The following is a 25,773-nucleotide window of genomic DNA, read 5'->3' as shown; positions in this document are numbered from 1 at the left end:
ATAAATAGATAGTAAGAAGGTAGGGGTCAAGTCCAGAAAGCCTCCTGGAGTAACTGATTGTTGAACTTGGCCTGGAAGGGACCTTGGCCTGGGGCAGGAAAGAGGGCTGCCCCACAGAAGTGAGTCCAGACCCCCCAGCTGCTCCCTGGCTTCCGTGACCTCATGGCAATCCTGCTGTCTTTATCTCCAGGTGGCCTTGCTCTGCGTTTTGTCCAGCCACCCGGCAGTCACCCTGGAGCTCACCTCTCCAGATCCGACCTCTCGCCCCTGTCACCACCCTGTGGCTGGCTCTCTGTTAGTGTGGGCCTCCACGTGGCTCCCGGGGGCCCCTCATGGCCCCCCATCCATCCTGCCTCCTCCTTCTCGCTAAACGCGCTCCTACCTTTCTCCAGCACAGGAGTCTCAAGGGTTCCTCACGGTCCCTGACAGCCAATGCCTGAGCCTGACATAGGCCTGTGGGGATCTGACCCTGGCTGACCCTTCCAGCCACCCAGACGTATCCGCCTTCCACCTGACACCCCAAGTCCAGCACCACACCAGAAGCTTCCGGGTTCGTGCCCCAGGATATTTGCACATCCCTGGGCATCTCTTCCTGTGTTCCTTATTCAGGCCAGCCAATGAGCTTCGGGCTAAAGTCCCGGATATGAATTAGATGTGGACTCTGCCTGCGAGGACCCCGAAGTCTGCAACTGGCAAATAAAATAAATCAACAACTAGGAGGGGCAGGCATTTGACCCAGTGGTTAAGACATGATGGTCAGGGTCAGCGTCGTGGCACAACAGTTTAATCACTTATGGGCACCGGTTCATGTCCCGGCTGCTCCACTTCCGACCCAGCTCTCTGCTGTGGCCTGGGAAAGCAGTAGAAGATGGCCCAAGTCCTTGGGCCCCTGCACCCACTTGGGAGACCCAGAAGAAGCTCCTGGCTCCTGGCTTCAGATCAGCTCAGCTCCAGCCATTGCAGCCCTTTGGAGAGTGAACCAGCAGATAGAAGACTTCTCTCTCCATCTCTCCCTCTGTCTGCCTCTCAAATAAATAAATAAAATCTTAAAAAAAAAAAAAAGGAATGCAGATTCTCAGGTCCCCAGCCCAGACCTCTGGAATCAGTAGTGTGAGCTGGGCCAGCAGCCCCGGCTCTTAAGAAACCCTCCAGGGTCTCTGAGGGGCGAGAAGCATGAGGACCATTGTGGTAGAGGGATGATGAGTTGTGTGTGTGTGTGTGTTGTGTTGTGTTTTTAAGCAACAGAACTAAAGAGCCTGGAAAGCTATTTGAAGCATGTTTGTATATGGCAGCTACAAGAAGAATCGAAGGGAAGAGAAAGAAGAGGGGTGGTGGGGACCGTTCTGTCCACTCCCCCAGCTGCACTCCACGGTCACAGCCGTCTTGCCTTGGAGGCGGTTTCCTTTCTAGGATCAGATGATGAAACTGAGACTCAGAGAATTGAAGGCACTGGTCCAAGTTTCCTCGGTCTATGAGGGGCAGAGCCACAAGGGCACCTTGAAAGGTTTGCTGCAGTGGGTCAAGCCTCTGCCTGTGATGCCGGCATCCCATATCGAGTGGTGGTTTGAGTCCCAGCTGCTCCGCTTCTGATTCAGCGCCCTGCTAATGCGCCTGAGGAGCAGTGGACGACTGTTCCAGTCCTTGGGCCCCTGCACCCATGTGGCAGACCCGGATGGAGTCCTGGGCTCCTGGTTTCAGCCTGAGCCAGGCCCAGATGTTGTGGCCATTTGGGGAATGAACCAGCAGTTAGAAGATATCTCTCGGGGACTCTCTGTGCCATAGAAGGTTAAACTGCTGCCTGCAGCGCCGGCATCCCATATGGGTGCCAGTTCAAGTCCCGGCTGCTCCACTTCCGATCCAGCTCTCTGCTATGGCCTGGGAAAGCAGCAGAAGATGGCCCAAGTCCTTGGGCTCCAGCACCTGCATGGGAGACCTGGAGGAGGCTCCTGGCTCCTGGCTTTAGATCAGCTCAGCTCTGGCTGTTGTGGCCATTTGGGGAGTGAACCAGCAGATGGAAGACCTTCCTCTCTGTTTTTCCCTCTCTCTGTCTGTAACTCTACCTCTCAGATAAATAAATAAAATCTTAAGAAAAAAGTTTGAAACCGATACACAGTTTTCTCATCTAATACAGACTACATTATTCCATTGGGAACTGAGTGTCTGAGACAATGCATCCTCTAAGTGTAGAAAATTCATCAGGGATTGGAAGCAGAAAATGAATGTAAAATATTTCACCAATGTTTATCATCATTACATGTTCAAATATTGAATCTAGTAATTAAAGATTAATTAATTTCACCTATTTTCTTTCTTTCTTTCTTTCTTTTTTTTTTTTAAAGATCTGATTTGTTTATTTGAAAGGCAGAGTGACAGAGAGACGGAGGGCGGCACCAGGGCTGGAGCCAGGGACTCCATCTGGGCTGCAGGGAGCCAGGCACTTGGACCATCTTCTATTGCTTTCCCACGCTCATTAGCAGGCAGCAGGACTGGAAGTGGAGCACCTGGGACTTGAACTAGAACCTTGATATGGGATGCTGGTGTTGTAGGCTCCTTTTGTCACAACACCATTACTCCCCCACCTGGCCTGTTTTCTTTGTAAAATAATTTTATTTGAAAGGCGGGGGGTGGTGGTGGGGGCTGGGAAGGGAAAGACAGAGAGAGAGAGAGAGAGAGAGAGAGAGAGAGAGAGAGAGAGAAATCGATCGAGCTCCCATTTGCTGGTTCACTCTCGGAATGCCCACAACAACCAGAGCTGAGAATGAGATTCAGGTCTCCCAAGTGGTGGGGGGCGGGCGGAAACCCAGCGACTTGAACCCTGGTGGCTGCCTCCCAGGGTGAGCATTAGCAGGAAGCTGGAGTGGGAACTGAAGCTGGGACTGGAAGCCGGGCACTCTGCTCCCGGGCGCGGGCGTCTCCCCGCTGTCCTCACTGCCACGCCCGGCGCTCTTGGTCTTCAGCCCCCTTTTACCGTGACTACTTCCCTGGCCCTTGGCAAGTACATGTGCAGCTTGCACTCGGAGTCCCTCGAGAGCCACTCTAGAACATGATGGCCGAAGGTGTCGGCTGCAGGCTCCTTCCCAAGGACGTCTTTTCCAAGGACTGGGAGTTGCCCACACCTGGTCCTGTGTTTAGAGGAGGGGCGTACATGGCCAGCCTGGGGAGCGGATGCAGCCACTCTGAGATCTGCTGATCCTCCCTGTCTCGGGAGTGGGGGTTGTTTGGGAAGGCCCCTGTTCGTTTCGTTCCAGGTCATTACCTGGCGCCTGGCACCCAGGGATGCTCTGGGCACGTCAGGCGCACGGCATCCGTCTATTTCGCCGGCTCCCTTTCAAGGTCATGCCTTAGGGAGAGCCAGCAGCCAGCCGATGTCCTCTTATCTGGTCCGGCTGCAGGCTGGATAAGGACAGGCAGCTGCAAGCTCAGAGCCCCAAGGGGAGGGCTGAGAGCCTGCAGATTCCAACTCCCCAGCACACAGCTCCCAGCTGAGCGTGGCTCTGAGCAGCCCTGCGGCCCATCCCTTCCCCACACAGCTCCCCGGCTTCCTGTTTACCCCGTGCAGCCCTGTGGCCTTCAGTTCAATGCCCTCTTGGCTGGAGCACACCAGAGCTGGATTCTGCTACCTGCCATGGGGGGCCCTTGTGAGGCATAACCAGCTGGGAGCAGACAAGACTGCCCAGAATTAGAAAAACTTGGAGCTCTGGTCTGAGTCGTGCCATCAACCCACCTGCCTCCCTTTGGTGGCATTGAGCTGACGCTGCAAGAGGGACACTGGCAAGAAGCTCGGGTGCTTTTTTAAAAAATATTTTGTTTATTTATTTATTTGAGAGGGAGACTTATAGTCAGAGGGAGGAAGACACAGAAAGAGAGAGAAGTCTTCCAACCACTGGTTCACTCCCCAAATGGGTGCAGTGAATGGAGCTGGGTCAATCTGAAGCCAGGAGCTTCTTCCAGGTCTCCCACATGGGTGCAGGGGTCCAAGCACTTGGACCATCTTCTACTGCTTTGCCAGGCCATAGCAGAGAGCTGGATTGGAAGTGGAGCAGCCAGGACTCGAACCAGTGCCCATATGGGATGCTGGCACTGCAGGCAGAAGCTTAGTCTACTATGCCACAGTGCCAGCCCCAAGGTGCTTTATTTTTAAAAGGTTATTCACTTCAACGACAGAGAGAGGAAGAGCAAGAGTGAGAGACAGAATGATGGAGAGGGAGCTCCCATCTGCCGGTTCACTCCCCCAGTGCCTGCCACAATCGGGGCTGGGCCAGCCTGCAGCCAGGAGCCAGGAATTCCATCCAGGTCTCCCACCAGGGTGGCAGCCACCCAAGAAGAGCATCAGCACTGCCTCTGAGGGTCCACATTAGCAGGAAGCTGGAGTCAGGAGCTGGGGCTGGGACTCGAACCCAGGCCCTCTGATGGGGGGTGTGGGAGTCTCACGGGGACTGGCCTGGTCTGCACTCTCAGCAGGAGGCCAAAGCCGGTGTCCCCACTCCGTGCCCCCGATTTGGAAGGAGGCCTAAGCCTGGCTAGCGGCGGGATGTCCACATTGCCAGGAAGTGCATGGGCCTGAGAGGCCCACAGGTTCAAGTTCACCTGGGGTAAGACGGCTTTCAAAGGGCCGGGAGGAGCAGGGTTTGCCAAACCAGCACCTGGGCGAGGGTGCAGCCTGGGGTCCCAGCCCCTTCCAGGGGCCCAGCCTCAGAGCACCGAGGAGGAACAGCCCTGCGGTGACTGCTGGCTGAAGGGCAACTGTGCCCCTCTTGGCGAGGTGCCCATCCGTGAAATGGGGAGGAGCCCAGTGAGGGGGATGTGGTGGCACAGCCTGGGTCCTTGGAGGCCACTCAACAAATGCTCAGCCCTCTGACAGCCACGCACCTGCTGGTTTACCTCCACAGGAAGTCGACAAATGTCTCCTTTAGTGTCAAGAGATCTCTGTGCCCTCAGCTCCCAGGCTGGCACGAGTTTAGTCCCAAGCACTACTGGGACTACAAGGGCTCCCCTTCTCTGTGGTCAGAGGACAGTGGGATATTCTTGGTCCCTCACGGCCACGCGCTGTCCCTCCACCTGTCACTGGGGGCTGGGGTCTTGGTCTCTCCACAGAGTGTCTGCAGGGTCACAACCCTGATGCTCTGGGCCAGCTTCCCATGGCACATGGCCAGAGCCTGGGCTTTGTCATTCCTGGGGCACTGGGGGATGGGGCGGGCAGCGAGGTCATCTCGGCTTCTGCACCTGGGCCATCACTGAGCCAAGGGAGGGGCTTGGCTGCCGGCTCCCAGCTTTGAGGTGAGACAGGGCTGTGACACGAAGCGCAAGCCAGCACCTCCGTGTGTCACCCTGGAACACAGCACAAGCCAGCAGAGGAGCTGTCCTGCCCTTCTCCTCTGATAATCAGTGTTGTTATCCAAACACTGGCCATGGCCTTGCCTGCCCCTGCTTCACCCAGACCTCCCCTCCCCCTCCCCCCACGAGCCCCACCTCCTCTCCCCTGGGGTGCTCTAAGTGCCCTGCTCATCTCTACACAAAGGCACCTCTGCCCCCACCAACTGCTCAGCAATCAGTGCTGCTGTTTGCAGGGACACAAAGCAGTTACTCCCCCCGCCCCCCACTCTCCATGTATTGACTGTGTGGGGTAGGGGAGCCACCGGCCACAGCCTCAGGACACAGGGGGAAGACCACCGCACTGATGCCCCATGTAACACAGTTCAGATGCTTGGCTGGAAGGTTGGGGGTGGTCCCAGGGTCCACCTGGCCTGGTCTGACATAGAAAGGGTGGAATGAGCAGCTCTCTCCACTAGGTGGCACCCACGGCACCGTTTTTCCATCTTGAAAGCTTGTCACTTTTCACACCGTGATGTAAAATGTAGGAAGGCCCTACCTGAGTTCTGTGGCATTTGTAGGAGCTGCCAAGTTGCCCCTCCCTTTAGAGGTCGTGCTGGGTAGGGGGAGAGGGACCTGTTGCAGTGTTGGGGGGTGTGCCCCGCCTGGCCTCCCCCGAGGCCTGCACACTGCATCCCACCCAGGCGGTAAGACCTCCCCCCTCCTCCTGTCCTCCTGCTGATTCCCGGGGCCCCAGGCCTGCACCCTGGGCTTCGGCTGTCAGGTTTCCTTCTGTTCCTTTGGTTCACTGTTCCTGGTGCCTCTCACTCCAGGAGCCTTGGGATTGGAGGAGGAGCCCCTCAGGTCCGCTGGCTGCACGGCGCACCCCTCCCCCACCCAGCTCCTGGTTCAGCTTGGCCTGTGCACATCTCCCCAGTGCAGGGAGATACCCGCATGGCCCCTCGGTGCCTTTCTTACTTCTGTCCTGGGTCATTTAAAAAGAGATTTATCTATTTATTTGAAAGGCAGAGAGAGAGAGAGAGAGAGAGAATCTTCCATCTGCTGGTTCACTCCCCCCAGATGGCCACAACACCTGGGTCTGTGCCAGGCTGAAGCCAGGAGCCAGGAACTCTATCTGGGTCTCCCACCTGGGTGGCAGGGACCCAGGCACTTGGGCCATCCTCTGCTGCCTTCCCTGGAGCATGCGCAGGGAGCTGGATTAGAAGTGGAGCAGCCGGGACTCAGGCCAGTGCCTCCGTATGGGATGTGGGTGTCCCAAGGGGCAGCTTATTCTGCTGTGCCACAAGGCCCGGCCCCGCGCCCCAGGTCGTTGTCCTCAAGCTAGGACCCAGCTGTTGGCCTCGTCTGGAGCAAGGCAAACATTCCCTGACTCCTTACGGGCAGAGCCCTGCCCTGCTGGCCTCAGGGTCCCTCAAGGCAGCTCGACGTGACGTGCTGGCGGTTTACTGCGTTGCTGGTGAGAAGGCTCCCTTCTTCCTACGATTGAATGTTGCTGGGATTTACGGTGGGACCCACCTCAGCCTCAGTGAGGCCCACGGCTGGGGTTCGGTCACAAACTGCTCTAACGGAAAGCCACTGTCCTGACGTCGGGAGAGTCACCTTGACCTCTCTGGGGCAGCCACTGCCTCCTGGGCCAGGAGGGGAGGGCAGCTGCACCAGCTGCAGCTGGAACCAGACATTAGCCTCAGGTGCCCTTGACCGGGCTGATAGGAAGCATCTAGAATCTGGAGCCCCTGGAGGGAGGGGATAGAGTCGGCCCTGCACTCCTCGGAGGCGGCCAGACTCCTCCCTGACCACCGCCGGCCTGTTCTCCCTGGGCAGCTGCAGGCCCTGCCCTGTGACCCTCAGGGGCGGCTTCGTGTGGGAACGGGAGGGCAGAGGTGGGCAGCCCCGGGGCCTTGCAGGAACCTGGCACTTCGCCAGGCCACAAGTGCTGTGTTTGGGGCGAGGCGGGGCCTTGAGAGCTTTCCTTCCTGGAGCCAAGCCCTGGGACCGCCCCAGCAGGGTGGGAAAGATGCTACAATGGGCCGCAGGCATGGGGGCTGCTGGGTTGCACCTGCTGTGGTGCAATGTCCCCGTCAAGACTCAGCGTGAAACGTCACCCTCATGGCGAGGTACTTGGAGGCCAGCGGCCCTTGAAGGCTCCGCTTTTGGAGCCTTTTGGGTTCATGGGTCATCCCGAGGGCGGTGGGTCTGTTCCCAAAGCGAGGCTGGCTGTCTCCTGGCTGTGCCCCTCTCACTGTGTGGCGCCCTGCAGGACAGAGTTCCTACCTACAAGAAGGCCTTCCCCAGATGCAGTCCCCCAGCCTTGGCCTTCCCAGCCTCTGGAAATGGCCAGCCGAATAAAACGTCCAACAGTGGGATTCGGTGACCACGATGGAAGGCGGACTAAGACAAGGAGGGAGCGCCATCCCCGCCCAGCTGTTTGTTCCCCAGCAAGGAGCTTATTCTGAATCCCCAGTGTCTGTGTTTTAAAACGGGTGAGAACATATAGCCTACCTTAGAGGGATGTTGGAGCATGGGGCAGGCACATGATGGCCCACAAGGGTGTCCCCAACAGCATCCGGGAACCTATGAACACGTTAGCGGCTACGTCTCCCCTTCCCCGCCCCCAGAGTCAGAGACATCCCTGTAGAAGTGCTGCTCCAGGTACTGAGCATGTGCAGGGGTGATGGTCCCTGTCCTTGGGGCACAGGCTCACTATGCCCCGGAACCTAAGGCTGGGTGCGTGGTGGCCTCCATCTTCCGGTTCCAACCTGGCCTCACCAACCCCTCCCCTCGTACCCCAGCCCCCTCCTCCCGTAGACAACAAGGGCCCTGCCTACCCTGCTTTCCTTCATTTCTTCTTCTTCTCTACAGATTTATTTATTTGAAAGGCAGAGTGACAAATAGAGAGGGTGAGAGAGAGAGAGAGAGAGAGAGAGTCCATCTGGTTCACTCCCCAAAGAACTGCAATAGCCAGGGCCAGGATGGAACCAGGAACCTGGAACTCCAGCTTTGTCTCCTACATGGGTGGCAGAGGCCCAGGCACTTGGGCCATCTTCTGCTGCCTTTTGAGACACATTAGCAGATTGAAAGTGGAGCCAGCCCAGGGCCAGTGCTGTGGCGTAGCGGGTAAAGGTGCTGCCTGCAACGCCAGCATCCCACATGGGCGTTGGTTCGAGCCCTGGCTGCTCCACTTCCAATCCAGCTCCCTGCTAACATCCTGGGAAAGCAGCAGAAGATGGCCCAAGTCCTTGGGCCCCTTCAACCACATGAGAGACCTGGATGAAGCTCCTGGCTCCTGGCTTTGGCCTGGCCTATCTGGGGAGTAAACAAACAAATGGAAGATCTCTCTCTCTCTCTCTCTCTCTGGCTCTCCCTCTCTCTCTCTCTGTAACTCTTCAAATAAGTAAATAAATCTTAACCAAAAAAAAGAAAAGAAGTGGAGCAGTCTGGTCTTGAACCCATGCCCATGTGGGATGCTGACACTGCAGACTGTCCTCTCCACATATAAAGGAAGACCTGAGTGAGATCCCAGGGGCATGCAGCTGGGGAGTGTGCTCCTGCCTCCCCTTCAGCCTGTGCCTTCTGGAATGTCCATCACGGACAGGGCACAGACAGGGCAAGGCGGGCTAGGCCCCGCCCCAGGCCTGGACTCTCTCACTGCTGCTCCCAACAGCCTGGCTTGCTGCCCCATGCATTGGTGGTCAGCACGGAAGTGGTGGCCACACTGCTCTGTCCGGGAAGGCCCTAGCACATGTGGTTCCCAGCTGCTGCCCCCACCCTGCCCGGACGCCCTGGCCACTGGCTGCTAGACCTCCTCTTTGGCATGTGCAGCCGTCCCTGAAGGCCTTCTCTGCCCTCGGGGAGTTTGGTCCGTGTGCCAGGCAGGCCAGACATGCCAGAGTTACCTCTCCAGGGAGTGGCTTTCAGTGGCTGGCTGGTGGGCATTGAGGAGTCCACCCCCAGACCCCCCAACTCCTCTGCTGAGACCACGGGGGCCTGCACTGTCTCAGCAGCGCCCCTTGGAGCTGAACCTGGGCACCCACGCCTTAGTTTGCTCGCTAGCACCCCCTGCTGGTGGGCTCCCCACCCTGTGCCCGTCCCCATGGTTTCCAGATCTTCCACTAAGCAGCCCAGATTCCTGCCTCAGGCTCCGCTTCCGGGGCCACCAAGCTAAATGACACCTGCCTGGCTGCGGGATGGGGCCCCGCTGTAGGTGTGTGGGCTCACCTGCAGCACACTTCAACTCCAGTTCAGCAGCCACCACGGGGGAGCTCAGAACTTTAAAGAATTGCTTCGGAGCTGCCAACAGGATCGCACTTCCCTGGGCTAAATGACTTCCCTTCCTCCCCCACATCCTAACTGTCTGGGACTCGCCATCCGCCCACTTCAGCGTTCTGCATCGGCGCTGGTGTTTTTCTCGGGACTTGGGAGTGCTTCCAGCTGCTGTTTGGTTAATACGTCTGCTTTTCTCCTGTGCTTACTGTGATTTTAGAAAATCCAGGTTTTCCTCGCAACCACAAGTGAATTATCCAGGCGACCAGTTTTTAAAAGCACCCCCATCTCCCAATTTTCCGTATCCGCCAAGCTTGGCCCCCGTTTCTGGGTTGTGCCTGGAGCCAGCACGGGCACTCCTGCAGGGCAGAAGACAGCCACACGCCCACCAGCCCCCACCCCCAACCTCCACCCCCCAGCACAGAGCTCAAAGGTGCTCACTCCTACCTGGGCTGATCGCGAAGAGGTGTTTTCCTGGGTCCTCGGGGCCAGGGAGAAGTTCCGTCACCTGGGTCCCTTGTAGGGAAATAAATCCCTGGAATGGAAGCAGACGTGCACACAGTGGGCGTGAGGCGGCTGGGGCAGGGCCCCCGCACGGCAGAGGGGCAGGCTCCCAGGTGCAGTGGGGCAGGCACACAGCAGGCCAGGACTGTCCGGCATAAGGCACGGAAGGCAAGTCCTGCCCGGCCTGGGGGGTCCGCCTGCCTTCCCTCTGGCCAGAGTGTTGGGGGACAGAGGGGTGACCTGGGGACCCGTGTGTCACGGACGTGTGAGTCTGGCCCTTCTAGACAGAGTCAGCAGCCATGCATGAGGTGCCAGCCTGGACAGCGACACACACCAGGGGTGGATCCCAGGACCCCAGCCCCACACCCCAGGCCCTGAGGATACACAATCCAAGGGTGCTCCGGTCTCTTCTACAAACTGCTGGGGTATTTGCAGGTAACCTAAGCACATCTCCCAGAGGCTTTAAATCACCTCCAGGCTACTTGCAATACTTGATACAATGCGAACAGTTAACCATGTTGTTTAGGGAGTAATGACAAGAAAAATGTCCACCTAGGTCTGCTGCAATGAAGAGTGTGGGGGTGTGGATGGGCCTGAGTCCCTGGCCTGCACTTCGGGGACCCCAGTTGCTATGGCCGTACAAGGGGACAGTAACTCTCGCTTCCCGGGAGGGCCACGAGCCTGGCTTCCAGCCGGTGTTACTCACGACTGCCTTGCTGGCCCATAGTCCAGGCAGGACTTCCTCTGTCCCCTCCTCCGTCTGCACAGTCCTGACTCTGACCTCTGCTTGGCCTTGCTCCAATTCCTTCAGGCTCAGCTTTGCTCAACTTAGACTGCGGATGGCTTGACTACTCATTTTGGTTCCCGCCAAAGGAAGCCCGTTATTTTTAAAAAAGGTTTATTTATTTGAAGACCAGAGTGACAGAGAGTGAGAGAGAACAGGAGAGAGAGAGAGAGAGAGAGAGCAGGAGAGAGAGAGAGATCTTCTATCCTCTGGTTCACTCCATGAATGGCTGCAACAGTGGGGACTGGGCCAGGCTGAAGCCAGGAGCCAGGAGCTCCATCCGAGTCGCCCACATGGGTGGCAGGGACCCACCCTTGAGCCATCATCTGCTGTCTCCCAGGCTCATTAGCAGGGAACTGAATTGGAAGTGGAGCAGCTGGGACCAGAACCAGTGCTCCATCATGAGCAGCTTAACCCACTGCTCCACAATGCCTACCCTAGGAAGCCTGTCATAAACTCCATCCCAGCAGCCAATGGCCTGGGTTCAAATCCTGGTTCAGCTATAGGTAAATCACTTAATTCAACAGTATTCCATTTCCTTATCTGTGAAACAGAAAGAATAATAGTATTCTATGGGGCTTTTTTTTTTTTATTATTTGACAGGTAGAGTTATAGACAGTGAGAGAGAGACAGAGAAAAAGGTCTTCCTTCCATTAGTTCACTCCCCTAATAGCCACTACAGCCAGCCCTGCGCTGATCCGAAGCCAGGAGTCGGGTGCTTCCTCCCATGTGGGTGCAGGGACCCAAGCACTCAGGCCATCCTCTGCTGCCCTTCCGGGGCCACAGCAAAGATCTGGACTGGAAGAGGAGCAACCAGGACTAGAACCTGGGGTGCCGGTGCCACAGGTGGAGGATTAGCCAAGTGAACCACAGCGCCGGCCTTCTGTGGGGCTTTTACAAGCACTATAAAAATTGGTACTTGCGGGGTTGGCATTGTAGCAAAGTGGATAAAGCTGCTGCCTGCATTGCTAGCAGCCCACACGGGTGCCAGTTCAAGTCCCAGCTGCTCCATTTCCAATCCAGCTTCCTGCTTTCCCTGCTAATGTGCCTGGCAAAAAAACAGTGGAAGGTGGCCCAAGTGCTTGGGTCCCTGCACTCTCGTGGGAGACCTGGAAGATTCTCTCTCTCTCCCTATTGGTCTCTTCCTCTCTCTCTGTAACTCAAATAAATACATCTTTAAAGAAAATAAAAGAAAAGAATTAGTGCTTGGGAAGTAGCGAGAGCAGGGCTTGGGGCAGAGAGAGAACTGTGTGCTAAGCACCCCTCTGCGATGACTGTGTCAGGGCTCCACCCAGTGAGGCGCACATCTGTGTCTGCAATTACCCATGTGAGAGCCCAGGCACCTGCTTCAGCCAGGCTGCCTCCAGCCCCCACCCCTGTGTGCTCACAGCAGTGCTCCTCTCCCCACACTCCCATGGGGGCTGCCGGAGCCACACGGAGATGCCTTTGTCCACTGGAGCTACGTGAAGGCCGGATAACATGTTTACCTTGCGATGCTGGCTTTACGAGAAATGACAGCCATAAAGCAGACAGCCAGCTGGTAACTGTCATAACTGGATTAACGCGTACTTCCTTGCTAGGGAACCTGCAGTTCCCAGGCATGAATTAGGCCTGCAGCCCTCGGAGGTGGGAGCATGTGGGTGGGGTCCATCCCTGGCTACGGGGATAGGTTGCAAGTGCTTGCTGTCTCAGCAGCTACTTTGCTTCCTCCTGGGCCTCAAGGTCTGTCTTCCCTACAATGGGAGTAATAGCATTGGCACTGACACTGCTTTCTACTCCAGCTACCCAGGATAGCTCCTGCTTGCCGACCTGGTACTGTGTTCCTGGCTCTTAGCCTCATTTGGAATCAATCCAGAGGTCACCCAGGGCAGGCACTGCTACTCCCATCTTCCTGGAACAGCTGATGGGAGGTGAGTGGCTCCTGGGCCGCATGGCTGGCTCAGGCTGGCTCAGGTATGGGCCCAGGAATCTGATGCTGGAGCCCTCTGCTGCCCCTGTGCGTCCCCACATTGGTGATGGCAGCCACCAGCTAACAGTGTTTGCAAAGAGCTCCAGTCCAGAGTCAGGCTGTGGCTTTGCAGCCTCCGCCCACCTCTTGGGTGAATCCCATGTGGCTCCCCACCACTGCCAAGGGGTTTCTGGTACTGGTCCTCGGCTGCCTGGGTTCCCCCACACACACACACCTCCCACAGGTCAAGGGTATGGCTTTGATCCCAGAGGCTCCATGCCGAGCCTTGCCCTGGAGTATCAGATTTCCAGTCAATTTTCTGATGCTGTAGGCCCAAGGGAAGACACTTCGAGAGGTCTGGGGGCACTGAGAGGAGGCAGCCCAGGGAGGTACCTTTTTCATGAGCCTACAACCTCAGTTTTCTCATCTGTAGAATGGGGGAGCTACTCCACGGGCCAACCGTGAGTGTGAAATCAGTCTGCCCCAGTGGCCTGGGGGTCTTGGCTGAGATCCTGTGTTTCGGACAAAGGCAGGTCACAGGGCACTGAGTGCCTGCTTCTAGCTCCTCAAACGGTGCCTTGACGGGGGGCCAGCATTGTGACAAAGCTGGCATTCCACATGAGCAGCGGTTCGAGCCCCCGCTGCTCTACTTCTGATCCAGCTCCCTGCTAAAGCACGTGGGAAAGCAGCAGATGATGGCCCAAGTCACCCTCACAGGAGACCTGGATGAAGTTCTTGGCTTCTGGCTTTAGTCTGGCCCAGCCCCAGCCATTGAGGCCAGATCTCTATCTTTCCTAAGCTCGTGCTATCTCTCTCTCTCTCTCTCTCTGTAACTCCACCTTCAAGTAAATAAGTAAATACATAAATAAGTAAATAATTTTGTAAATACCAGTGCCTTGGCCATAGGGATCCTGGGATTTCCCTGGAGATACCAAAGTGAGTGTCTGTACCATGCAGGGGGCCGGCCTTCTCACTGTGGTGCCAGTCCAGGGCTTGAGGGTCTGCGACCTGGGAAGGGACCAGGCACACAGCTGGCCAACAGGTATCCGTGAACAGAAAGGGTCTGTAGACTTCAGGCCCCTGACAGGTTCTCAGAGAGGCCAGGTCCCTTCCCCCTGCCCCATCAACTGAGTTCCTGCACATTTGCTCTGTTTGGGGATTTGCTCAGTGCTGCATAGCTAAGCTTTTTGGAAGTGGCTGGAGCTGACTTAATTCATCTCTGGCTCCGAACCAATGCAACTCATCGGTGTCAGTGACTAAGGGGCAGAGCACGCGCCTGTCCGTGCCCAGCAGGGCTCACTCTCTGGGATGCTGCAGTCCCCACTATAGCTCTCTGCCCAATTTTTGTGAGCGTGCCCATCTGAGCTCCCCAAGGAGACCTGTGGGCAGTAGGTAGAACCCTGGACCACAAGCTCCATAAAATCCTTTGCTCACAGAACCAATCTCTTGGGAATAGGTGGGACACTGCCCGGGTCGATTTTCTGTTGCTATAACAAAATACCTGAGGCTGGGCACTTTATCAAGAAAAGAGGTCTACGTAGCCCGCAGTTCTGCAGATTCAAGTTCATGGCCCCAGCATCCACATGGCTCTGTTAAGAGACCTTCCTGCCCTTGGTTACATCACAACGTGGCAGATGGCATCACAGTGGGAACACAGACAAGAAGGAGAAATTACAGGTAGGGGTAGGAAGCTGGGGGCACTAGGGGGTTGGTCACACTTTATAACCACTGGCTTTCATGCGAATGAACTCTGCGAGAGCAGCATCAATCCCTCCTAGAGCAGCGCCCAGTGATGCAGTGAGCTCCTGGGAGGCTCTGCCTCTGAAATCCCCCCCCCCCCCCAGCATCACCACACCGGGGACTGGGCTTCCAGTACGTGACCCTTTGGTGGACAAATCGTACCCAACCATATCCAAGCCGTAGCAGGAATGCCCAGAAGAGGAGCTTCAGGGACAGAGTGTGTCTTATATATATATATTTGTAGTGAATTAGAAGGCTCATTCATTTCTATAGCATCTTTTTTTTTTGACAGGCAGAGTTAGACAGTGAGAGAGAGAGACAGAGAGAAAGGTCTTCCTTCTGTTGGTTCACCCCCCCAAATTGCCGCTATGGCCGGCGCGCTGCGCCAATCCGAAGCCAAGAGTCAGGTGCTTCCTCCTGGTCTCCCATGTAGGTGCAGGGCCCAAGCACTTGGGCCATCCTCCACTGCCTTCCCGGGCTACAGCATAGAGCTGGACTGGAAGAGGAGCAACCAGGACAGAACCGGCGCCCCAACCGGGACTAGAACCCGGGGTGCTGGCGCCACAGGTGGAGGATTAGCCTAGTGAGCCATGGCACTGGCCTCTATAGCATCTTAAAGACAAACTCCAAGAACCCATAGGCAGGAGGGAAACTGCCTAGAGATTAGTGCTTGCTCTGTTTCATCTAAGTCTAGCAATGGGGAACCTGGGAGGCAGTGCAAGCCTTGGGAGCTTGTGAGAATGCCCTGATTTCACAAATTCTACTATGTCAGCTTCTGTGCATACTGGTTACCTACTGTGAAATGACAGCAGCTCAAAACTCAGCAGCTTAAAACAAAAGCAAACATTATTTATCTTGCAATGCTTCTGTCTATCGGGAATTCAGGGCCGGGGGATTAGCTGCATAGTCCTTAATTGGGGTCTTTCAGGAGGTAGCAATCAAGACCCCTGGAACCAGAAGATGTGCTTCCAAGGAGACGCACCCCATGGAAGACACAAAAAAAGCTCAAGGTCCCAGAAGCGAGGAATGCAATGTGTGAATGAAAAAACATGGTGGCCGGGATTTCCTGGCCAGAAACAAGACAAGGAAAACAAGTCAGTGGAGCAGAGGGGCCTTTAGCCCAGCGGCCAACAAGTCTGCAAACCACATCAGAGTGCCTGGGTTCAATTCCCAACTCCAGATCCTTGCTCCAGCTTCCTGTTAATGCGGTCTCTGGGTGGCAGCAGTGATGGCTCAAGTCATTGGCTTCTGTCAGCCACGTGGGAGACCTGGATTGAGTTCCTGGCTCCCAGCTTCAGCCCTGGCCAAGCCATCTCTCTGCCTTTCAAAGAAATAAATACAATTTACCAAAAAAAAAAAAAAGTTAATGGGGGCTGGCGCTGTGGAATAGTAGGTTAAGCCCCCGCCTGCAGCACCGGCATCCCATGTGGGCACCAGTTTGAGTCCCCGCTGTTCCACTTCTGATCCAGCTCCTTTTTAATGCACCTGGGAAAGCAGTAGAAGATGGCCCTAGTGCTTGGGACCCTACACCTGCGTGGGAGACCTGGAGGAGGCTCCTGGCTCCTGGCTTCAGATCAGCCCAGCTCCAGCCGTTGCAGCCATTTGGGGAGTGAACCAGCAAATGGAAGACCTCTCTCTCTCTCTCTCTGTAATTCTGCCTTTAAAAAATAAGTTAATGGAGTAAAATCTTTAAAGTATTAAAGAAAAAAAGAGGCCAGACTAGTATTCCAAATTAAGGGGAAAATCCTTCAAAATGAAGGCTAAGGAAAGAGCTTTTTAGCTATACAGAAGCTGACAGAACTCGTCACCAGTAGGTTCACATTAAGAGAATTATAAGAGATAACCAGTCAGAAGGAAAGATGAGGGGGCTGGCGCTGTGGCGTAGTGGGTGAAGCCGCCATCTGCGGTGCTGTCATCCCATATGGGTGCCGGTTCCAGTGCAGGCTGCTCCACTTCCGATCCAGCTCTCTATTAAGGCCTAGGAAAGCAGTAGAAGATGGCCCAAGTCCTTCAGCCCCTGCACCTGCGTGGGAGACCCAGAAGAAGCTCCTGGCACCTGCCTTCGGATTGGTGCAGCTCTGGCCATTGCAGCCAACTCGAGGAGTGAACCAGCGGATAGAAGACCTCTCTCTCTCTCTCTGCCTCTGCCTCTCTGTAGCTCTGCCTTTCAAATAAATACAATAAATCTTTTAAAAAAGGAAAGATGATGTTGGATGAAATTGAGGGTCTATCCAAAGAAATAAAGGTTATAGGAAATGGTAACTATATGAATAAGTATATAAGGTTTTTAAGTTATTTAAGTCTTCAAAAATAACTAAGTGGAAAGGATAGGAGGCTGGAGTGAGACCTAAAGTGCAGATAAAAGCAATATATTTGCTGACAATAGAACAAAGGAACACTAAAATGAAAAGAAAATTGTTAAGTTCGTTACGCCATACAGGAGCTAACATAATATCATTTGATGATATCACTTATCACACTGGCTGTCATCAAATCATGAGGCTTATATCTAAGAAACTTTTATTTTAGTAGTAACGGCCCCAAACTGCTAACTTTTAGTCATACTTGTTCTATTTGAACATTAGCTGTTGTTAAATTCTTACGGTTCCTAATTTGTAAATTAAACTTTATCATCAGTATGTGTGCATAGGAGAGAAATGCAGTCTGTGGCTTCAGGCGTCCAGTGGGGGTCTTGCCACATGTGCCCTGTAGACGAAGACTGTGCCCTGTTCCTCTGACTGGACGCTAGGAAGCAATGGCCACCAGGGGTCAGCCACCTACCTGCCATATGCACGTGGGGACCTGGGCTGATGGGAGGGATGCTGTCTCGCTCTGAGGGGCAGAGGTGCCAAGTAGCCTGGCTGGGGAACTGGTTCTGGCCTCTAATCCGATGGCCCCTCAGTGCCCTCTGCTGCCTGACCTGATGGATTAGCTCACTGGACGGAGCCTGGCAAGCACCGCCTTAGGTCGCAGTCCGAGGTGCGGCGTGGCCTCCGTGCCCAGCCCCGGCCCCAGGCCCAGCCTGTGAAGGACCTGCCCTGTGCAGTGTGAGGTCTTGGGAGAGTGAAAATTACCCCCTGCCTCCGTGGCTCCCTGGTCCAGGAGGTGAGCCAGTTGCCTGGTGTTCCACGTGGAGGGGTTAAGGGGGAGACACAGATGAGCCTAACCCCTCTGATATTTGGTGGCTGCAGCCAACCCTGCAGTTGAGGCTGCTGTGGGAACCAGGAGGGAAGCAGCCATCAGAGGGCTGCCCCAAGCTTCCCTGGAAAGGAACAACCCCTTCTGGCATTTTCTCTGATCCAGGACTTGAATGGACGTTGGTGTGGATTTCTGCCCCGCCTCAGTGCTCACCCTGCCCTCGGCGCTTCAGACCCCACCTGACGGGCCTGGAACAACCTGCAGCTCCTTCAGAACTGGGAGCCCTGGGCAGGGGCTGCCCGGACCCAGCCCCGTGCCTTGAGATGTCAGCGGGGACACAAGGTCTCTCCACTGCCCTGGGCTGGAGCACCGGGCCTGCTCTTCCGTGCTGTGGTCCCTGCCATGTTTTCTGGGCTGCCAGTGTTTCCAGCCGCTCGCCTCCAGCAGAGAATGTTCTGGCCTGGGGGCAGACCGGCCTGTGCAGACCCAGAAGGCTTCTTTTTGCTCAGCATAGGGCAAGACACTTGGAAAAATCCGTGACCATGCAATGAAATGAATGAGTTTATTTTGGTGCAAGACACCTGCATCCCACATCGAACTGCCTGGGTTTGACCGCCGGCTCTTATCCCTGATTCCAGCTTCCCGTTAATGCAGACCCTGGGAGGCAGCGGTGACAGCTCAAGTGACTGCTTCCTGCCACCCTGGTGGGGGACCTGGCATGAGTTCTTGGCTTCCAGCTCAGCCATGGCCCATCCCGGGCCATTGCAGGCATTTGGGGTGTGAAGCAGTGAATGCTTGCGCACTCTCTCTCTCCATCATGCATACATACATACATAAAATAAATAGTTCTAAAAATCTGAAATCCATGCATTATTTTTATAAGCATTTTCCATGTATTCTGAAAATTTTTTTTTGCATGAAAAACGAAAACTCATACTTTGCAGGCCATTTTCTCACAAACTTTTTGAAATACCCTTGTACCTTTGGAGAAGGCCTCCCTTGGCTGAAAGTAGCCTGGTTCTGTCATTTCTGTGAGACCCTGCAATGCTCTGGGGTTCACAGTGCCTCTGGGGAAGGCTGTTGTGCTATTTAAGTTGAGAAAGGGCAAGGTTGGGAGACATGAAACAGATGCTTTTGCAAAAATGGCCGTGCCAGGCTGACCCGCCGTGCACCTGCTGCATTTGCTGAGGATGCACATCTCCATCCCCGTCTTTTCCAAAGGCTGCAGTCCATTCAGGAAATGTCCCCGTCACCCTGGGGGGCCCTGGCCAGGCAGCAGTCCCGCAGCAGGCCATCCGAGTGAGTTTCATTATGCTGATAAACTGTCACTCAGAATTCTACCAGTGCATTAAGGATCTAGAATGCATACCCAGGACATAATGAAAAGTAAGCTATGCTCTTCTCAACAATGAATAAAATATGTTTCCTATGCTGCCTTCATGTCCTCTGATTCATTTTTCTGCCTGGTAATTGACAAAACTCGTAACTTACCAGTCAGTCCACCAGCTAGCACTGAATATTAACTGGGCTCGACTGAAAGCTGCAGGATTGATTTATAATAAGTGGGAGACACTTAAGTCCTGTAAGCTAATACCAGATCTGACTTAAATGAGCAGACCCAGAGAGAAGCTCATGACATTTGCACAAACGACCGGAGACTATGGAGGAAGCTCAGAAGTCGTTTTTAGAAGGTAGCCGTGAACTACTTGGTGGCAGTGCGCTCTGGATGAGTGCAAAAGAATTCAGGTGGCGGGGGCAGCACTGTGGTGCCGCAGGTTAAAGCCACCATCTGCAACACAGGCCCCCGGTATCTGAGCCCCGGTTCAAATCCTGGCTGTTCCACTTCCAATCCAGCTCCCTGCTAATGCACCTGGGAAAGCAGTGGAGGATGGCTCACCTGCTTTGGTCCCTGTCACCTATGTGGGAGACCAAGGATGGCGTTGGTGGCTCCTGGCCTTGGCCTGGCCTAGCTCTAGCTGATACAGCCATTTGGGGAGTAAACCACGGGGTGGAATCGTCCTCTCTCTTGCTCTCGCTCTCTCACTCTGTCATTCTGCCTTTTTGGATTTTGGCCCTAGCACTTATCAGCTCCTGGTGATCTCAGGCAAGTCCCTTGCCCTCTCTGTGCCTCGGTCTCCTAACTGGAAGGTGGTGAGCACACGTATTGCTAAACTGTCTGTCAGCTACTGCTGCATGACGAAGCCCAGAACTCAGTGCTTACAAAGCTGTCAGTTCTCAGCGATCCTGCAGCAGGGCTCAGCGGGCAGGTCCGCCCCACACAGCTGTCACTCACACAGCTGCATTCCTTGGCAGCTGGGCTGGGCTGGGAGGTCCAAGAAGGCCTAACTCGTGTGTCTGGGACACGTGGTCTCTCTGCTCCCCTACCCCCACCATTACATGCTTCCTTATCACTCTGTGGCCCGCCCCAGCATCCTGGTAGCCCGACAGCAGCTGTCCAGAGCTGCTGCTCCATGTCTCAGGAGCTGATGGAACTGTACAACTGCTGTCTCGTCCTGGTGCTCAGAAGCGTGGCTCCGACTCAAGAGGAAGGAAAACAGACTCCACTTGTCGGGAGAAGGACTGCGTGTGCAGAGAGGGGAGGAGTGGGTGGGTCTCCTCTTTGGAGACCATCTACCACGTGCTGCTGTGAGAATGAAAACAAATTAATGCGTGCAAAGCACTTAGAACAGAGCCTGGCTCCTAATGCACAGCGGGTAACTTTCATGTGTATTCAAGCTGTCAATCAACCCCAGGAAGGCCAGGTCAGAGCCATGCTGCCTGCGCTAGACTTCTCGGATGCACCTGCTCAGAATTCTCTGGGCGCAGTTCCACTCAGGTACGGTTGTTCTCATCTTGCAAGAAGGGAATGTGGCTCAGAGCGTGAAACATCTTCTCTGACAGCTAGCTAGCAAGCAGGAAGAGGCCAGAGGCCAGAAATCTGCCAGGTTTTTCCCATAATGCAGGACTCTGCAAAACGTCTTGTGGAGGTTCAGGCACCAGGCTGGCCCCCGGATTTGATTAGGTCTGTTTTTTTTTTTTTTTTTTTTGACAGGCAGAGTGGACAGTGAGAGAGAGGGAGACAGAGAGAAAGGTCTTCCTTTGCCATTGGTTCACCCTCCAATGGCCGCTGTGGCTGGCGCACTGCGCTAATCCGAAGCCAGGAGCCAGGTGCTTCTCCTGGTCTCCCATGCGGGTGCAGGGCCCAGGCACTTGGGCCATCCTCCACTGCACTCCCAGGCCACAGCAGAGAGCTGGACTGGAAGAGGAGCAACCGGGACAGAATCCGGTGCCCCGACCGGGACTAGAACCTGGGGTGCCGGCACTGCAGGCGGAGGATTAGCCTATTGAGCCGCGGCGCCAGCCTAGGTCTGGGGTTCTAATGAGAAAAGGTGATGGGGACGTGTAGTGGAATGAGAAGGCCATGCCAAGGTGGCCACTGGCAAGCGAGCGTCAGTTAGTCAGGAATGGTTTTGAAACTGCCTAGCAACAGGCTGTGATTGGATGGCTCTGGAAACTGCCTGGCGACAGGCTGTGATTGGATGGATTTGAAACTGCCTGGCGACAGGCTGTGATTGGATGGCTCTGGAAACTGCCTGGCGACAGGCTGTGATTGGATGGATTTGAAACTGCCTGGCGACAGGCTGTGATTGGATGGCTGTGGAAACTGCCTGGCAACAGGCTGTGATTGGTTGGGGTATGGACCGCCCCTTGACCAGATTGGCTGGTCTTGGCTATATAAGCTGTTGTACCAACTGTAATAAACGAGTCTGCAGGCTGCTCGCCTCAAGCCTGCTCTCACCGGACTCCCGGGGTCTGTGTGTTGACTCCGCGCCTCTTGCCCCCACCACGCTGCTCTTCTCAGAAACGAACCCACTGCAACATTGTGGAGAAATCAACAACAACAGGGACGCTCTGCGGGGCTGGCCTCAGGGCTTCGCATGTTTTGTGACAGAAGTTTTCTCTTGCTTCTCGGAGGTCTTCATTTCAAAGCCTGTCCTAAGGGTCGCAGGAATCTTGTCTCTGAGTGCTTAGGTGGCGCTGACAACATCACCGACCACAGCAGCTCCCATGAGTCTGATGCTTAGTGTGGCTGGAGCGCCAGAGCATCACAGAGCTCACCGCCCGCATCTACAGCCTGTAGATCCAAATGGGGACAGATGGGACTTAGCCCAGGCGCTCCGATACTTCCCACAGCAGCCTGCAGGCTGTACACCTTTCTGGGCTTCATTTTTCCACCTGTACAATGGGAATTCAATGCACCTGCCTTTGTCGGGGAGCTATGAGGCTCAAAGGTAATCGCAAATGCTCATTCAACAAGTGTTTGTTGAGCATCTGTGACAAGTCAGGCGTTGTCCCGGACACTGAGACACAGAGATCAACGAAACAGACAAAATCCTGACCTTGAGGAGCTTACACTGTGATGGGGAAGGCAGCCCTCAGGCACTTTACACGCACAAATGCTCTTCTCCCAAGGATCCAGCACAAGGCTGGCTCAGGGCACCCACTCATTCATTCTGTTCAATGACTTCTTCACTCATTCAATTATTCATGTAAGCATCACACACCACTGGGCATCTGTCTGTGTCGGGCACTGTGCCAGCAGCAGGGAGAAGAGAAGTGAGGAGACAGACAGCAGCCCCGCCTGAATGAAGCTTACAGTCTAGAATGGAACAGACGCTTCACGCAGCAGCGTTATGAAGTAGCAATAGCAGAACGGCAACAATCGTAGCTGCTTTGAGGAGCAGTTTACAATTCATGGGGGGTGCTCTGCGTGTGCACGAGCAACGTGAGTGGAATTTGGCAAGCCTGGAAGGGAAGGTGGCCTGCTGGCTGGGCTGCCCTGGGAGCTGTGAGCCCTGGATGACAGTGTCGGAACTGCACGCCAGCGAGTGCAGCGAGGGCCGTGGGGGATAGAGCCCAGCACGGCGAACGCCAGGACAGGCCGCGTCCTGGCACACAGCTGCTTCCTGGCGGGCCCGCTGGACTCGGCGTCTGTGTTCTGGTGCTATCAGAGGGAACCCATTAGCTGCGGCCTGACAGCAGGTAGCCCCTTACCTAGTTCCCTCATCCAAAAACTGGGGACAATCCAGGCATCTCTACCATAGCAAGGACCCAAGGGATAGCACAACAGGGCCTTTGTGGGCGTGCTGGTCTGATGAACACCGGGCCCAGGAAAACAGAATTGGTTGATCTGGAACATTCTCTGGGACCTTCACGCTGTGGGGTCAAATGGCCTCCCTTCTTCCCCTGGGCTGAGCTCGTTTTCAAGATCTCTGATTTCTGGTTGCCCAGTGTTCATGTTCCATCCCAGAAGTGCATCTGCTTTCCCATCCATCTCATCGCCCCCCCTCCCAGTCCCAAGCTTTTACTCTAAATTAAATCAAACTTTAAATCAATTCCCCATTGCTTCTCAGAGCTGGGCTTCCCATCACTCATTATCTCGGGAGGCAAAAATGATAAACAACAGAAGCCCAGCCTGCTCTCAACGTGATGTTCCAATGTCCTCTGCTATCACCTGCGGCTGCACCAGCCAGCCGGGCAGGGAGTCCGATCACAAGACTCCGCCCCCCACGCGCTCTCCAAGGTCTCCACCCCCTTGCCCTAGTTCGGTGGCATTGTCTTGGTCTCATCTGATGTCAGGACAAGAGCCCATCCAAACGCTCCTTCTGTCTCCCACTCCCGCCTGTGCTGTTGCACAGTGATTTCCCTCTCAGAGCTCTGATGGCCAAGTCTTCAGCACTCCAACCTTCACGGACCGCCCCACCGCCCCAACACTGCCATCCGAATAAGGATCCAAGATGCTCCACGTCCACTACTGCCTACGGATGAGCCTCGCCCTCTACTTCAGAGACACGGGCTCCTCCTTGCCGGCTGCCGGACACTGTCTACGGCCCTCCCGCTGCATCCCTGGGTTCCTCTCAAACCCATTTCCTAAGCAGGTCCACCGTGCCAAGGTCCGCCCCGCAGAGGCCAGCAGCCCTGCTCAGAAGAGGGAGCTTTTATCAGAACCCATCCCACCCCTTTTCTGTTCTCGGAAGAAGGCTTTATGGTTGTGGCTCGGTCATATTCTGTTTTTGATTTTAGCTTTTCCTTTGCTGTTGAAACTTTGAAACGAATCTGAAGTATGGACTTAAATAAATACAGACGCCTTCCTGAACCTCCCTGGTAACTGTGGTTATATCAGTCAGTTCCCATTCTGGGAAACCCAGTTGGAGGATTTCTCTAAGGACCCCTTCCCCTTCATTTCTGTTTCCTCTTTCTAGAACTCCTGCTATTCAGACACTGGGTTGTTTCACTCTGCGCTGTTTTTCTCCCCCCGGAAGTGTCAGCTTTTCCATCTTCTTTCCAGGTATACATTGAGTGCCTCCCCGCGCCCCCCAGGGCCTACGCTGGACTGCTAGGGCCAGGGATCAAATGTGGACACAGACCAAGGAGGCTACATAAATGGTCCACACACCAACTTAGACCTCACCTTCCTGTTTGCAGTGGGGGTCTCCCACCAAGACCCGGGCCAGGCTTCCTGGTGTGAAATGCCTCTCTGTGGTCCTTCCTAGAGCACAAGACTCCACTGCTCTCGACTGAGTAGGGATGGCAGTTGCCTATCAGCGTGGGCTGCTCAGGAGATCTGAGATCTAACTGTCTTTAGAAAAATAACTATTTAGGGGGCTGGTGCTGTGGCATAGTAGGCTAAGCCTCCGCCTGTGGCGCTGGCATCCTATATGGGCACCAATTCATGTCTTGGCTGCTCCTCTTCTGATCCAGCTCTCTGCTGATGTGCAACAGAGGATGGCCCAAGTCCTTGGGCCCCTACATCCGCATGGGAGATCTGGAAGAAGCTCCTGGCTCCTGGTTTCAGATCGGCCCAGATCTGGTCGTTGCAGCCATTTGGGGAGTGAACCAGAGGATGGAAGACCTCTCTCTTTCTCTTTCTCTCTCTCTATAACTGCCTCAAGTAAATAAATACATAAATAGATAAATCTTTTGTTAAAAAAAGAACTATTTATATATGTGAGAAGGGAAAGGGAGAGAGAGAGAGATAAAGTGCCCCCACCCAGCGAATGACTCCCCAGTTGTCTGCACTGGCTGGGGAGACCAAAGCTGGGAGGCAGGAACTCAATCCTGGTCTCTCACATGGATGGCAGGAACCCAACTACTTGAACCGTCACTGGCACCGCCCAGGGGTCTGCATTAGTAGGAAGCTGTAGTCAGGAGCCAAGTCAGGCATCAGAAACAGGCACTCGGAGATGGGATATGAGCATCTTAACCAGCATCCTTCTGAAGATTTATTTATGTGGGTAAAAGACAGAGAGACAGACAGAGGTGTAGAGAGACACAGAAAGAGAGAGAGAGAGAGAGCCACTGGCTTACTCTCCCAATGGCTGCAACAGGGGCTGGGCCAGGCCCAGGAACTCCACCCTGATCTCCTACGTGGGTGGCAGGGGCCCAAGTACTCAAGCCACCTTTGCTGCTTTCCCAGGTGCATTAGCCAGAAGCTGGAGGGGAAGCAGAGCAGCTGGGGCTGGACCGGGCGCTCCAATGCGGAATGTTGGCATTGTAAGCAAGGGCTTAAGCTCTATGCCACAATGCCAGGTCTTAACCAGCGTCTTAACCATCAGGCCAAACGTCTGCCCCTCCAAATGCTTTTTTTTAAAAAAAAAAAGATTTTATTTATTGATTTGAGAGGCAGAGTTACAGAGAGAGGGAGACAGAGATCCATCTGCTGGTTCACTCCCCAGATGGCTGCAACAGCTGACTAGTGCTCAGTGTGGGATGCCGATGCCGCAGGTGGAGGCTTAGCCCACTACACCACCACGTCGCCTCCCCACCAGTGCATCTACTTTGGGCTCTTCTTTTGCCCTCATTTCCAGAGACGTCTGGGCCTCCCAGCCCCATAGCCTTCGGGAAGTTCTGCCTTGCAAAGCGGACAGACTCTGTGGCCTCCTTCACACTGGTCCAGAAGTTAGCCCGCGGGTCGGCTCCACGAATCAGCTGCCTCTCGCCCACCTGCTTTGCAGAACCCATGAGGCTGTCCCCCTTCCTGACAGCCAGGTCTGTTTTCACCTTTAAG

General features: G+C 54.9%; 1 protein-coding gene across 1 annotated transcript in view; it reads right to left on the bottom strand.

The window, feature by feature from the left end:
• Positions 1-25,773, bottom strand: part of ARHGAP22 (Rho GTPase activating protein 22) — a 184,719-nt gene that overhangs the window by 85,731 nt on the left and 73,215 nt on the right. The window contains exon 4 of the mRNA XM_062214314.1: positions 10,039-10,126. Within this exon, the coding sequence (XP_062070298.1) occupies positions 10,039-10,126 (88 nt within the window). The remainder of the gene's footprint in view (positions 1-10,038; positions 10,127-25,773) is intronic.

Source organism: Lepus europaeus, chromosome 17, assembly GCF_033115175.1.
Source record: "Lepus europaeus isolate LE1 chromosome 17, mLepTim1.pri, whole genome shotgun sequence".
NCBI classification, from domain to species: domain Eukaryota; kingdom Metazoa; phylum Chordata; class Mammalia; order Lagomorpha; family Leporidae; genus Lepus; species Lepus europaeus.
This window is presented reverse-complemented; position numbering and strand designations above follow the sequence as displayed.